The 15,016-nt window shown below is 42.3% G+C and overlaps 1 protein-coding gene across 1 annotated transcript in view; it reads left to right on the forward strand.

The window, feature by feature from the left end:
* Positions 1-2,120: 2,120 nt before the first annotated feature.
* arhgap17a (Rho GTPase activating protein 17a) overlaps positions 2,121-15,016 on the forward strand; it is a 36,040-nt gene continuing 23,144 nt past the window's right edge. The window contains 2 exon segments of the mRNA XM_030400186.1: positions 2,121-2,688; positions 14,828-14,867. Of these exon segments, the coding sequence (XP_030256046.1) occupies positions 2,636-2,688; positions 14,828-14,867 (93 nt within the window). The 5' untranslated portion in view covers positions 2,121-2,635.

The raw sequence follows: 15,016 nt of genomic DNA on the forward strand, positions 1-15,016 counted from the left end.
AAAATGTGTGTCTAAATGTCTAAGCCATGTCTGTGTTTACAATGACCATCATCTTTTGTTAGACAGATTTAGGCTTGCACTGATTGACTTTTAACCTGAAATCGATAAATATTAACCATAGATAAAGACAAAAACTTGATTAATGTCACTTTGGTTTAAGCCTGTATTTTTATTGAGTGTGTACTTTACTATTACTATTTTCAAAATAGTATAGTAGGCGTCTTCTTCACCAAATTCATGCTGTGGTAAATGGAGCTGATGCCATTCTACAGAATAATCAGAAATCAAATCACCTGAAAGAAACATCTGCAAACAGGCGACAATGATGATGAAAGAGAAAACAAAAAAGGTGCAGAACAGTGACAGAACATCAAGCCCTATGTGAAATCTGGGATCTGAAGCCCTGCTGACATGTTCAATCGTTGATGTTTTTGAGTGGTGATGCTTCTCAGATAATTAAGACTTCATTTGTGGCATCTGAGGAGTGTGTCAGAGAGCCCGATGCAGCATGTAGAAAGTCACATGAAAGATTTGTGGAAGAAACTTCAGCAGCTTTTTCAAAAAATCAATTGGAATGGAACTGGATGTACTCACAATACTGCACAGTCATGGGTTGATTCCAGAGTGTGCAAGCAATTATTGCCATACTTTTAGCAGCTGCTGCCTAATACAATACACATTGCAACATTATGTAACTTGCATTTTTTAACCTTAGAATAACAGCTTCTAAATCATTTTGATAGTATACACTGTCTTGTAATAGAGTGAGTGGAGCCTCTGTCACAGCCACTCTCCATGGGATTTGTATTTACCACATTGGTTTTGCAATAAGATACTGTAGGGGGCGCCAGATCACACAAAATGCCAATTTCTACATAACGTTGCATAACATAATGTTAAATTGTGTCCTGTTGACCAAAAAAACATTTCTGGAGCTTTACAGCAAAAAACGGTGGTGTAGAATTCACCTGAATCACTGAAGTAGTTAAAAACAACAGCTACAAAAAGATGACATGTAGTATCATTTACATTTAGCAGACGCTTTTGTCCAAAGCAACTTATGGTAATTCATACATTCACACACTGATAGGAGGCTGCCATGCAAGGTGCCGACCAGCACATTAGGAGCAGGTTTGGGGTTCAGTATCTTATCCAAGGACACTTGGACAAGCAGAACAGGGGAATTGAACCAGCAACCTTCCAATGACAAGACACTGGCTCTACCCCTGAACCACAGCTGTATCACTATGGTGATTATGAGAAGAAATTCAATCTCAGAGTTTGAATATTTGCAATAATAATTCAGTAATAACAAACACTGTTTGAAGCTAGAAAGGTGGCAGGGTCCGCCAAATGTAAACAAAGTAAACCAATATAAGAACTGTGTTGTCCTTTAAGGTTTGTTTACTCAGTCATAAAAACAAAATGAGTTTGCTATTCAGTTTATTTAGGCATTGAAAATCAGTGAATGAAAATTTAAAAATGACATATAATGGCTCAAAACGTCTTGTCCAGTCCAGTCCTAGCCTCTGGGAGCCCTGAGATCCCACATTTTAACACTTTCAGTTTAGCGGTCACAGGAAAGATTTCGTTTAAAAAATAGGGTTTCACAATCATCTTGCAGAGATTTGGATGCGCTGTATGAGCTGTACGGAACCATTTCGTGTTTTGTTTAAGTTGTTTTGTTTTTTTTTTACATTTCGAAACAATTCCAGGGGTGTCTGTGGCTCAGGGGTACAGCCAGTGTCTTGTTATCTAAAGGTTGCTGGTTCAATTCCCCTGGTTGAAGTGTCCTTGGGAAAGAAACTCAATCCCAAAAAACTGCTCCTGATGTGCTGGTCGGCACCTTGCATGGCAGCCACCGCCATCAGTGTGTGAATTACTGTCAATTAGTTCTTTTTATATTATCATGCCATTGTTTTTATAGTGGTCAATGATTTTCGGAGCTCCGTGTGTGTGTGTGTGTGTGTGTGTGTGCCTGGGCTCCTCCTGTCAGTGTCCAGGGGGAGGTGTTGCTGTCTGGCAGATGCTGCGGTGCTCCAACGTTACTTCCTGCCGCTCTCCCCCCCCCCCCCCCCCCCCCCTCCCTCTCCTCCTCCTCCTCCTCCTCCTCTCTGTGCTGGCAGTGAGCAGAGGTGAGCTGCCGCCGCTGCTGCTGTTCACTCAGCTCCCTGCTCTGCTCTGCTCCGCTCTGCTCTGCTCCGGGAAAAAGAAGAACGGATTATCCAGCTCGGTAACGTTAGCTCGTCCGGCTAACGGTCAACACAGCGACCGAGAAGAGCCATGAAAAGCCGCCGGAGCCGGTGAAAAGTTAGCCACGGCGCACTCTGGGGACTTTAATGTGCGGACACAAACCAAAAAGGAGGTTCGCGGATCATGCCGTCGCCCCCAACGGGAACTTTCCTCTAGAATTTCCACTCGGGAAAGGCTAGCTCCGGGGGCTAGCGAGGCTACAAACTATTTTTAATTGGCTTTGGGGCGCTCCATGGCTCTCGCTTGTTTTTCCCTGTCATAGCGACAGCCTGGGGGGAAATTTGAAAACAACGAGGGGGAGAGGCCCTGTGAACTTCATGACAAACCAAAGCCCCGGCTTTGAAGCGTTACTTCGGAAGGACGGACCGGCGAGGGAGCGAAAATGAAGAAGCAGTTCAATCGGATGAAACAGCTCGCCAATCAGACAGTTGGCAGGCAAGTACCCGAGTCAGCACCGCTCACTGGAGCTCGTTAGCAGACTAGCAAACACACTCCCCCCCCCCCCACTTCCACTCTCCCTGACATGACTTTCCAGAGCTTAACACAAAAACCCCCTTCAACATACTTTTACTTTGCTCGCTTTCTAGCTGTTCAGCAGTGAAAATGTTGCACGAGTAATCACAGGAGCTGATAGAGAAAGTGATGACAGGGAGGACTCTCAATGGCTGACAACCAGGCTTATGGCGCTGTGTATGTAAATACAAGCAGGATAGAGGCGAGGGTTGCTTTCCTTGTCGTCTGTCCTCTACCCCAAAAACACTGAATCAGACAGCAGTGTTGTCACTGTGTCTGCAGGGGATATAAGCAGCACCTAGCAGCTCAATGATGGTGCAGTTTTCTAAGGCACTCTCCTTCAGTTGGGTCAGTCACTGTCTCTCACTGGGAGGTCCCATTCTGTAAGAAAAATAAGTGTCTGTATATGCGGTAGGAATGTCATCTGGGATATTTCCACACTGTCAACAGACACCTATAGATTTTTTGCAAGAGCCTCCTCAAACTGTAATTTGACTGGATTTCAGACATGTCAGCTGTATGGGATGTGAGTTTGCTGTGTGTGTTGTCAGCTACAACATCGCAGAAATGCTGCTCTCAGTTAAGAATATTACCGGGCTGACCCTGGTTGTTTTCAGATTTCAGCAGACCGCAACCCATTTCAGTTCCAATACGGAAACTGGGAAGTAAAAGGAATTCCGATATTGTAACAGATATTCTTGGTAACGCATAACATGTTCGTACATTTCTTTTGCAGTGATCCCGCAAATGTGGCCATCAAACCCTTGTGACATAGATACTGTACCTATGTAACGCAGGCAGGTTGTGTTGCAGTTTAACAAAAAACCTTTACGGCCCATCATTTCACTGAGACTGTGGGCTTCATTGGGAATTTAATGAAGGATAAAGTTATCCTACATTAGCATTCTGTAAAACAAAAGAAAAGTTTTTGTAGTGGCAAATATTGGATGTTATATGCAGCCATACTTATACATACATATGTGAGTGGCCAACATCGGCCGACTGATAGATCGGTCTTGCTGTAGGTGTCAATAGTGATTCTTGATTGAAAATCTGTGGGAGTCAGCAAATTCTTGTTGTTTTTTTAACCTTCCCCTTATAGATGATGGTATTTATTTAAGATAGCAAAGGTTGCTTTTGAGCAGAAATAGGCAAACATAATCATGGCTACAGACTTACTTTTCACATTTGCATGCACTTGTGCACCTGACTTTTTCATTTAGGTGCACCAGGGCATAATTCAGGTGCAATTATGTCAGTGATTGTAAACACAATCCATTTAAAACATCAGCTGTATTTCAGACGCATCAGTGCGACCAAAATCTGACCCTGGATCTGTGCATAATCAGGGCTGTAAACTAACTTTTTGGCTCACCTGCCAAGGGGACCGGTAGATGAAAGAATCTACTACTAACTAATCTAGTACTACTACTATTTCTACTGGCCAAATAATAAATTGCCTTTTTTGTTGCATATACATCTGTTTCAGTACTTTTCATGGAGATAACTGTATTATATAACAATACATGCTTAGAAAAGAGGCCAAAGTATTATTTAGAAATACATTTTAATATTATTAATTACATTTCATAACATTGCAAATTGAAAACTTGAACAGTGCAAAACTTTGACAAAGGAAACACTCATTAAATAACTATCAGGCTCTGTAATAGACTTGTCAGTGGAGACTGTACCATAATAACATTTACACTGAATTTGATAGACCCATGGTTTTACACGTTTTGTGACGTGACAACTGTTCTCATATTAAGCCACTTGATTATCATACTGAAACCTAATTGAAGGAAGTCGTTTAGAAATTATGCGCATCTTAAGTACAACTTCCCTCAGCTCATGAGTTAGAGGTGTCGTCATTGACTCACAGTCACTCCGCCAAACTTTTAAAGAGCGGTGACGCGCACGCTACGTTGCTTCTGAGGGGAACTATTTTCTACAGCGGTGACATCAGGGGAGCTACTTCAGTGCGACACACAACAAATAGCCGGTTTAGCACTAACGTTTGCTACCGTCATAATTTATCACTTTACAGCTACTACAGTGTTTTGCTATATCGTGCATAATTTATTGCAAGAGCACGACCATCAGGACAAACATTTACCCGCCCCGTGGCATGTATCCCTCCACAATTAAGTCGCCAGGGGAATATTTTAGACGCATTTGGCGAGTGGCGACCGCTAGTTTACAGCCCTGTGCATAATGCATCAAAACAACCTTAAATTCCCTTAATCTGGCCAAAACAAACATATAGTAGATTTTAGTAGAACCTTTGAGTTTGAGATTTTTTTCCTCACCAATGTGAGGGACTACAGATGCTCCAGCCTCCTCAGGTAGCCCACCAAGTGCTCACACACTTTACATTTTACATACTTCCTCTGTCTGTGTGGCAGTCATTGAAGTATTTATTCGCCTGATACCTCGCTGCTATCCACGTTGATAAGTTCCTCACCAGTAAATCAAATATTTGGGGTAATGTCACATTGGACCACTAACTTTGATCCTAATGCTAACTGAAAACAGCTGTCACGCACATGCACAAGGAGAGGTGGAGACATGTCTACAGACTTTGTGTGGGCCCACAGAAGACGATATCGGTTGATAACGGATACCAAATTATAACAGTGTATTGATGCTGCACAAGCCAGGGTCCAGACATCTGCTGCCCAGGACCTGTCTGCTCATACTTGCCCCCGTACAGCTGAGTTCAGATGTCAACTGAGGGCAAAGAGATGAAGAACACATTGCAACAGGACTGATACGCAGCAATAGACGACAGACAGAAAGGTTTTTACTTTTGCTCTGTGCCGATATAATGGCACTAAGAGCATCCCCATTAGACGGCCAGCTTCAACCGCCAGACATCAAAACGTGAAACATATTAAATAAATTAATGTGAGTAAGCTATGTATAAGTATCTGTCTGAGTCCCCCCCCCCCCCCCCCCCAAGTTAAAAACACACTGCAGTGTCTGAGCAGTTAAGTGAATGGATCCACTGTCTGAGAAAAGAGTATATATCCGAACAATGATAGTGTGTTCTCCAGTGTTTAGGCTCGTTAACTGGGGCCGTTATGCTGTCGTGTGATGCCACACAGTGTCCTCTCTGTAACCGGACGCATGAAGTAGCAGTGGCTTTGATTTGGACAGGAGGGCGAGACGTGTCAGAGGATGTTTTCATCATGAGAGCTTTTGTTGTTGTTAGTGTCTGTATATGGGCGTCAACTGTGTTTGGCACATCGGGCAGACAGCGGGTGCACCCTGTGCTCGACAGTAGCAGATGAAGCAACAATGATTTTTTTTAAAATAATGAATTACCTAGACAAAGATAATCTATCTTCTTTTGACCAACTTTTCAATGGCCATCAATCTTGCAATCCCACAGCATTTAAAGGATAATGGATGACACAGTGCTGCTAGTAAAAAGTCGACCATCAGAAAGAAATAAGAGGGGCTTTGTAGAAAAATGAAGCTCTGTTCATTAAAGCAGGATGTGGCTCTTTAGCCGAGAAATAAACCTTTTTTAGGACTTTGGTGCACTGGTAACTTAATGAGCTTAGAGTCTAGAGATGCACCAATTTACTTTTTTCCAGTTCTAAGGCAATTCTGATGCCTAAATATGAATATCTGCAATACCAATGCTTTATTCGTATTTTAAGTAAGCACTGAACAATATATCAGTTCATATGGCTGCGTGATAATGACAAAAGAAGACATTTTGATGTTTTAAGTTTTTGGCTATACACATATTGTGGTACGATGAAATACAGCAATTTCCTACAGATAACTTGAACAGCTCTATTTGGAAAGAATTACTCATTCTAGAGATGATTAGGGTGATTGTTGAGGTAGAGGAGTGGAGGCCCTGCTTTGTTGGACAAATTGATCCAGAGTTCTTGTGGTTCGTTGCGCTTGTAGAGTCTGCATGTTTTTCTCGGCTCCCATTTATCCGTCCAAGAACCCTTAAATCGGACTATTATGTTTTATTACGGACATCTCTTGGAGATTAATCATGGAAAATGAGACCAGCGCATGTTTTGCTTTTGTATGAAGCAGTAAAAAATCTAGGGCATGATGTGTTTGAGTTAGTATATTTTATATTGATATATAGTGCAGCCTTCTCAGTTTAGCAAGTATTACAGGCAGATTGGCCTATCAAAGATAAATCTGTATTGGTGTATAGGCTATGTTTTCTAATATGTGCTGATATGAAACTTCATATTTTTAAGTGATTATGGTGCAGAAAAATATCATTTTGGTCATTTATAATGATTAATTTCCCTGTGAGGTTTACTGTTTCAGTGCACTCATATCATTTAAAATTGCAATATGTAAGAATTTTAGTTTAATCCATTAAAAAAACTGAAATTATCAATAAAATGTAGTAGTAGTCCAGTAGTAAACAACACTACCACAGTGTGGCAAGCTCCCAGTCCAGGCCAATTGGAGCGCAAGCTACATGGCTAGCTTAGCTAACTAGCTAATAGCAGCTTCAGTTAAGAGCAGTTGTTGGTTTCTCTGGTAATATCCTGCCCCCGATTTGTTCCGATTATTAATTCAGTGGGTTCCAGATTTTTGCATATTGCAAGACCATAAAGTTTATTGCCAAACTGTGAAATATCCTGCCTCTATTACATATCTTTGTGTTTGATAACCACATTTGAGAGGTCATTACAAAATGCGTGTGCATATCTTCTGATATATTGATATTGGAGTTTTATTTATCCCGCAAATCCCCACCGGCCTCAAAAGTCTAGTGTTAGTGAGGCTTTAGTTTCAAGACTAAAATACTGTCCATCTGAGAACATTTTACAGTAAGCCAACTGTTGCTAGCTCACTCAGTCGCAGAATTTCTCGTGTTACTTTACGGTTGGCCATTACTCGTAGAATTCTGGGTGGTATTTTTGACATGTTATAAATTGCATTATAGAATGACTCATTCAAAACAGTTTTAGATGATTAGATGAACTGAAAATGAAAATGATCACGGGTAAGAAGATAAACCAGGCGGAGTTGTTAATAGACAGGGTAATTGGCAGAGATGCACTACACAGTCATTGCCTTCTTGCCAGCTCTGTAATGTTTATTTGATAGTAACACCATCAGTAGAGTCTACAAAGAGATGTTTCTTCCTACAGCCAAAACTCAGGACCAAAGAGAACCAGGGCAGCTGGAATACTCATAATTTCCCCTGTGCAATAAATTAGAACAGGAGAGACTGTAATGGAGAAAGCAGACATTTGTGTGTGTGTGTGTGTGTGTGAGCGTGCAGTAGTTGGTTGCTCTTTGGTATGCACAAGCATGGTTAATCGCACACTCACATACATGCCCTGTTGTTAAACGAGTGATATGTCAGCGATTGGATTAGGGCAACGTAAGCACGCTCTGCTTTGTACATTAAGTGTGTGCCTGCATCTGCAAAAATTAGGAGTGCAAAGGCCCTCTGCGCTGCCCCCTGGGTTCCTGTGATTGTGCAAAGGCAGAACACTGTGTCCAGCGAGCAGCCGCTCCGAGGAGGAAATCTCTCCTTCTTCTTCTGCAAACAGGAAACTGCCTCCCAGAGTCATGCTAGTGGCTTTCTAGAGACGGGAAGAGAGAGCTGGGGAGATTGATGTGGAGAGAGAGGTTGAAACTGAGGCACGGGGAAAAAACAGCATGTGATGGATGTCAGGGAACTCAGCAAAGGGGTTTTAGCCCTTTTGTGGAAGCTTTTTTCAGTTATCTTTTAACTCACTGGCCCATGTGCAAGTTTACTGCAGGTTAATGTGGTCAGATAGTAGCACACTTAAAGGAGATAACATATGAATAGGGTGTCATAGGCTATAACCACTATCTGCATGAAGATAAACTAACAATCATGCAGAATGAAGTCAGAATTTGGCCCTGCGCAGGTGATGCACAAGAGTTTACATTTGCTCTGTTTTGCTTGTGATAAGGACGTCACGTCCTACTGTCCGGAAATCAGCCTTAGATAAGTTTTTGATTTAGCTTTAGAGGAAGGAATTTGGCCTGGTCCAATCAAGTGGTGTCCACAGTCGTCACTCTAATGGTTGGTTGCAAATTTTTTACAGTGACAGTGCCGGCGCCTTCGGAGAAATGGACTGTCTCCGCTTAAGTCATAAGTTACAGGAAATGATTAAAGTTTTAGTAAGTATAGTATTCAGCTTATTAAAACAGTGGTTTGATTTTTCATGGGAATATTAACTTTCGGGCAAATTGATACCACTCTCATACCTGTCACTTAAATATAAAGATATACAGCCAGTGAGCCTGGCGTGTCACGGTAGACTGTCCTATTTGCATGTAGTTGAGTCTCGGTTATGCAAATTCAGTTCCAGCAATTGGTTTGTCAACTCTTCACATCCATCATGCAACGCACAGCCAGATCTCCCTCTCTCCATAGCAAATGAAAAGGATCTGACAACTTGACATCCGTCAACGGATCCAGTTTGCACCTCCAGGGCCGCATTAAGACCGGCTGGAGCTCTGCGTGAAAACACAAGCCCTCTCAGGCCCTGTCCACACGCACGTGGCTATTTCTTAACACAAAGCTTTTTCTACGCCTTGTGGCCTTCCTTCAGTGAAAACCGAACTTTGGGAAAACGCCATCCAGGGTGAGGATATTCAGAGACGCCGTTTTCAGTTTTTCTTGTCTGGACGGGCAGAAACTGAGATTTTTTTTTAACAATGACGCAGACACAAACATTTATCTGTGTTTGCGGCATCATTAGCAAACGTAAACTCGAAGTACGGTTATGAAATTGAGTATTTGAGTTTATACAATGAAAGAATGGTTGTCGTTTGATGTTATATTTAGAAAGACACAAGTGTCCATGTCCGGGTAGATTAGGCCTTATTCGTTTGATTTGAGGCAGGCTGTTGATTCAACCATGCTGCAGTACCGTGAGACATGATCGTGCACAGGGCGATCACATGCGTGTTTCCTTACGATTGCACGACAGCTAAAATAGTTGGAGCAGTGATAACTTTCTGTAAAGTCCTGGCCGTCTGCATTACAAACTGTTGTGCAGTGTGCCGGTGTCTGATAAGCCTTTAAACGCATTAAACTGTTACTCAAACTGGACTTCCTGTATTGCTTTTTGTTGTCTCACGGGTAATTAACAGGCTCTGACCAGTGCAGGTCTGTTTTTGGTCTAAATCCCTGCTAAGGCTTAGTGACACTGATTGATCGATAACATTATACAATCACTTTGCAGTAATTAATCAGAGCAGCGTGTTGCAAAAATGTTGAGACAATGAGCCATGCCTTTACCACTTCAGCTAATAGCTAATCAGCTAATTTTCTTGGTTAAACCCTGATATGTCATGGTTATGGTTATCTGGGTTGGTGAGTTTGCCACACCAGAGTAGCACAGTCAGTGAATCAGCACAGACATTGGCCGACAACCACAGGTGACCTGATCTCAAGCTTACTGCTCACAAAAAGTGGGGTCATATATCATTCACATATCACCCAATGCACTATATTAAGAGTGTTAAGAGGCCATATCTAGCAACAGCAATTTTGTGACTAGCACATTGTTTTGCGCTCTAATGTAGATTTATTGTATTTGCAAGTCCTTAAGTGACTCGAGAGGGAGTCGTGTTGAATAGGAAACTTTCCCCGCAGGGACCAGCAAAAAGGTCACTGTTGAATTAACCAGGATGGTTGACTCTGGGCGTTTCCCCTGTGTTTAACCAGGCCAGTGCCTTGAGGACATTGAGGTGTGTCGTGATCCCTTTGTGGCGTTGCTACAAACAGACGCAAGCTATGACACCGGGCTGTTTGTTTACAGCCAAATTGATTTTTGCTGTCATCCATTTGAAAATTGGTAAGAAAGAGAGTCGTGACAGGATCGTGGCAAAAACAAGGATGCCTTCTACCGTCCTGGGATATGATTAAAACTGTCCAAAAGAAAATGCGGACTGTTGTTATTATAAAATGTGTTTCTACAACAAAAATAGTTAGTGATAACGAATAACATGGCACAAATGTCACGATTTTATTTAAACATTAGTTACACATGCATATTCTCCTCCATGGTCATTTTGTAGGTGTGGATCATCAACTTTCCCTCTCCTGGATTGATGAAACGACCGTAAATTAGAGCCCTATTAATTATCAATGATTTTAATCATATTTCAAGCAAAATACAAAATATTTACTGATTCACGTTTCTGAAATGTAAGGATTTGGGGGTTTTTTGTCTTCTATGAGAGTAAACTGAATATTTTTGGCTGGACACGAAGAGCTTTTATTAATTTATGACATCATGGGTTGTTTGGGAAATTCTGAAGGAATATTCTCACTGTTTTCTCACATTTCACCAGCCAGACAAAATTATTACTCATATTAGAACATTTGTATTTAAATATCTGCCAGCAAGGAAGCATCTTGCTCTGTCATGATGTTTGACACATCAATACACATTGGATAAATGTAAGTGAGCAAGTGCGGGCAAGACAGAGGTAAAAAAATAAATGAAAGCCATTATTTATTTTTTTTACCTCTGTCTTGCCCGCACTTGCCCTGGTCTAATGTTAGCGTAAGAGCTCCCATAATCAGCTGCATTAGGGAAGTAGTATGGGCTGAGTCACTCAATTATTCTCCAGCTCCTTTCATCTGGGTCCAGTATCCATTACCTTATGCCTTAAGCTGCCAACTGTTGCAACCCCTTTGAGGCGGACCCTCCCTGCGTTGAGTGGCCGGTAACAGCCGCTCTATTGTGCTTATGGCCGCCGTATTCACTTACTCCCCTCTCCACTCCTGATAGTAGGTCACCATGGTTACCGCTCTGATGCAGCACGGCCACGGCTGTGCAGCGAGGATCTCTTGTTGTGAAGAAGTCACATGCAGTGCGCGGTGACACACTTTTCCTCCCAACGGCTGCTGCTTCACTGAGGCACGATGGGGTCGGCTCTGTTCGCTGTAGGTCAGCTGATGCCGGCAAAACAATTGTTGTTTTGTTTGTTGTTATTTGCGCTCCGTCCGGGCTGCAACTCGACCCTTTTTTCGTTGCCTCAGTGATGCAGCGCTTTTTGGGGTTGCTTTTACAAGAACTTTGAATATAAGTAACTTCACATGTGTTCTGATCTCTCAGTTACTACCAGATTAGGGCAATGTTTGTGAGAGTCATGTAAACACCCTCATTTGGATTCAAAATGAGTAATTTCAAGGTAATTTGTGTGCATGTAAACATCCTGAATGATAAGTTTGTATGGGCCATGTGTGATCCATAGGCGTGTATTAATGAACAAACAAGTCTGCTCGATGAACACATTGTTATTGTAGATTTGGCCCTCAACAGGACCACATAAAGAGCTCTTCAGCACATAGACTTCACCAGAACATGGATTCTATATTGTGGCTTTACAATCAGGCTCTATGTGTGTGGCTCTTTTTCCCCCCTCGGCTAGTTGGAAGTCTTGTCTGTAGATTTTTGTGGGTTATAGGTCCTCACTCTGCACGTGTGACCTCACAAGCTTGGCGACGGCTCTCCTCGAGCGAAATCTTTCCATTCATCTCCAGCCTTGCGATTTTTCTGGTTTTGGCACTTTTGATAAGTCTTTACCCTCCAGCCCCCCACCCCAAAACATCTCTGTATTTATATTTCTTTCCTTTAAAACCCACGAACGGTCATTCCCTCTCTGTCAGTCTCTCTCCGTTTCTCCCCGCTCCCTGCCTCTGTGTTGTAATTGAAAGCAGCTGTGACGAGGTTACCATAGTTCATAGAGAGCAGATTTTGGAGGAGGGCCCAGGCTTCGTTTGAGAGCTCCAGTTTCCCAAAATGCGTGCAAGCGACTGTCCGCAGGGCACTTCAGTGAGAAAGCTGAAAGTGTGCACATTAGTTGGGCACAATAGTACATGCACAGTCTCCATTCTGCACAACAGTAAAGCAACAGAAAGTTGAACAATGGAGTCACGTGAGAGGGAGGTCTGCTCATTAGCTCCATGTCCAAAGTGGTATTATGCAATTCACGTTGGATCGCTTTGTCATCACTCTTCCAACTTTATGTGATTCATGTGATTCAAGTTTACAGTAAGTCGCAGTGTAAAGTTACATCTAAAGAATGGCTGCAGTACTTTTACATTAGCACTCAGTCGTGTGGTGGTAACTTTCTCTCTATGTGCAGACGGTAAGCATTCACCACCACTTACAACACTTTAACATCGAACTGAAATTGACAGTGGTTAGCTGAGGTTTGTAGAGTGGACAATGTGGAATGGGGGTAAAATATGAAAAGTTTGTCTAATGGTCATGGATTCCCATAATAGTGTGCATTAGCACACTGTTCAAAGTGCATTATATAAGAATTGGCCATCTGTTGAATTCATACTCTAAACAGGGGGAAGCATACAGTATTACTAGAGTCACTGCTAACTGCTGCTAACTACAGCTGCCTTTTGCTACCTAGCTCAGTTAGACATGCAGCCAGTGGTCAGGACTGGGAGTTCAGAGGACACTGCTAGCACAGGAGCTTTGAAACAGGATGGGAAGGGGCTAGCTGGTTAGCATGCTAACTTTAGTTGATATCTCTGTAACATAATACGCGGACATCGTAATGTCAGAACTGTTAAACATATTCTCTTGATAATTTTAAGGGCATTTTTGAATGTTTTCTCTTAAATGTTTACATTTTGCAGCTTTAAAATGAGTGTGCTTAAAGCTTGACCAGTTGTAAACGAAATAGCGGGGCCGATAATATCAGAACGTACTTTGTCACAATCACAGTTCACAATCTAAATTCTGATCCATTTACCATTAAACACAATATTGCCTTTAAGCTACTTCATTTTGGCACAAGCTATTCAACTTCCATTTTGCTAACAAAAGCTCACATTGCATTATTGACAATACAGTATGTCACCCAAGGAAGAGCCTCCTGAAGTAATTCATCCAATCAGCGTAGTCATCTAGTTGGTTACATCATTGTATTTGTATGTTTAAGTCGCGAGGACCTGCTGGTTAATGAGATTATGTCAAGTTTAGAAACAGAAGCAATAGGACATTAAATACTCCAATCTGCAGTCATAGACTATGGATGCATTCGAGACAGATCACGATAAAAAATGGTCAAAATAGCCCAACCCCTAACACAAATTGATGCCATTATATTGTTGAAAACTTGACTTCCTTGCAGGTCAGAAGACAGAGTTTAAATCTGCATAAAGATCATTTGACCTGGATCAGTATGGTAATTATATTAGCAGTAACCCTGACTTGAAGTATCAGAGTCCGTATCAGTAGAGTAAAGGTCACAGTAGTGCATCAATTATCTGATAAATAGGCAGATAAAACATCTTTTATTCCCCTTTTACCCAGGTGTGGAACATGTCAACTGTCTGCATTTACAACACAAATAACACACAGATTTTTGGATGCATGAGTTAGTCCTACAGTCGTCTCCAGTTACTGACCCTCTGACTGCTGTGTTGCCTTTCCCTTGCAGTAGCCACAGTAGCCCCGTGTGAAGGTGTTGATAAGCAGCCTGAGCCGAGCCTGTGTTTCCAAGCCTTCTCCCTTTAAGTGAATCTAATCTGTCTGACCTCTCCAAGTCCAACTATTAGTTTACTATTAATAGGCTCAAGCAGAGCAGGACTGTGTGGCTACCATGTGCACGACACCATGAGCCCGGCTAGCTGTGGCTTAAGGAAATCAAAACACGCTGAGCACCGAGAACATGCCTCGTCATGAATCTGCTTTAGTAATAGCTGTTATCAGATACTATCCAAGCTCGTCATGGTTGATGCAGCTGCGGTGAGACATGTTTTGCCTCCAGCCTGTTACTTGGCTGGTCTGGCTGTGGCAACCAAGCAAAGAGAGCCACCCTCTCCTGAAACATTCCCACGGATGTCGAGATCAATACCATGACACCATTTTGGTGTTCAAGCTGAGCCTGAAAACCAGTCTGTCAGGAGCGATGTCATTTGTCTCGCTACCAGACATTGTCACAGTCACTGCACGGTGTGTTGAAGTCCAGCTATTTATGCTCTACCGTTGTTTGTCAGTGCTAATCTGCCATCTCTGTTGTCTTTTCTCACCCACAGAGCGGAGAAAACAGAAGTCCTCAGTGATGACCTCCTGCAGGTAAATCATTAATCTGACTTTAGAGACTGACCAGCTCTTAACACTGGAATGGTCTGCATCTGTTAGGCAGCAGCTGTGGTCCCACGTACCAGTTTTTGTCCCCTTCGGGATCAAATCAGTCAGTTTCCCAAAGTATTTTTTTTCCTGGC

The sequence above is a fragment of the Sparus aurata genome, chromosome 20 (genome assembly GCF_900880675.1).
Source record: "Sparus aurata chromosome 20, fSpaAur1.1, whole genome shotgun sequence".
NCBI lineage: Eukaryota > Metazoa > Chordata > Actinopteri > Spariformes > Sparidae > Sparus > Sparus aurata.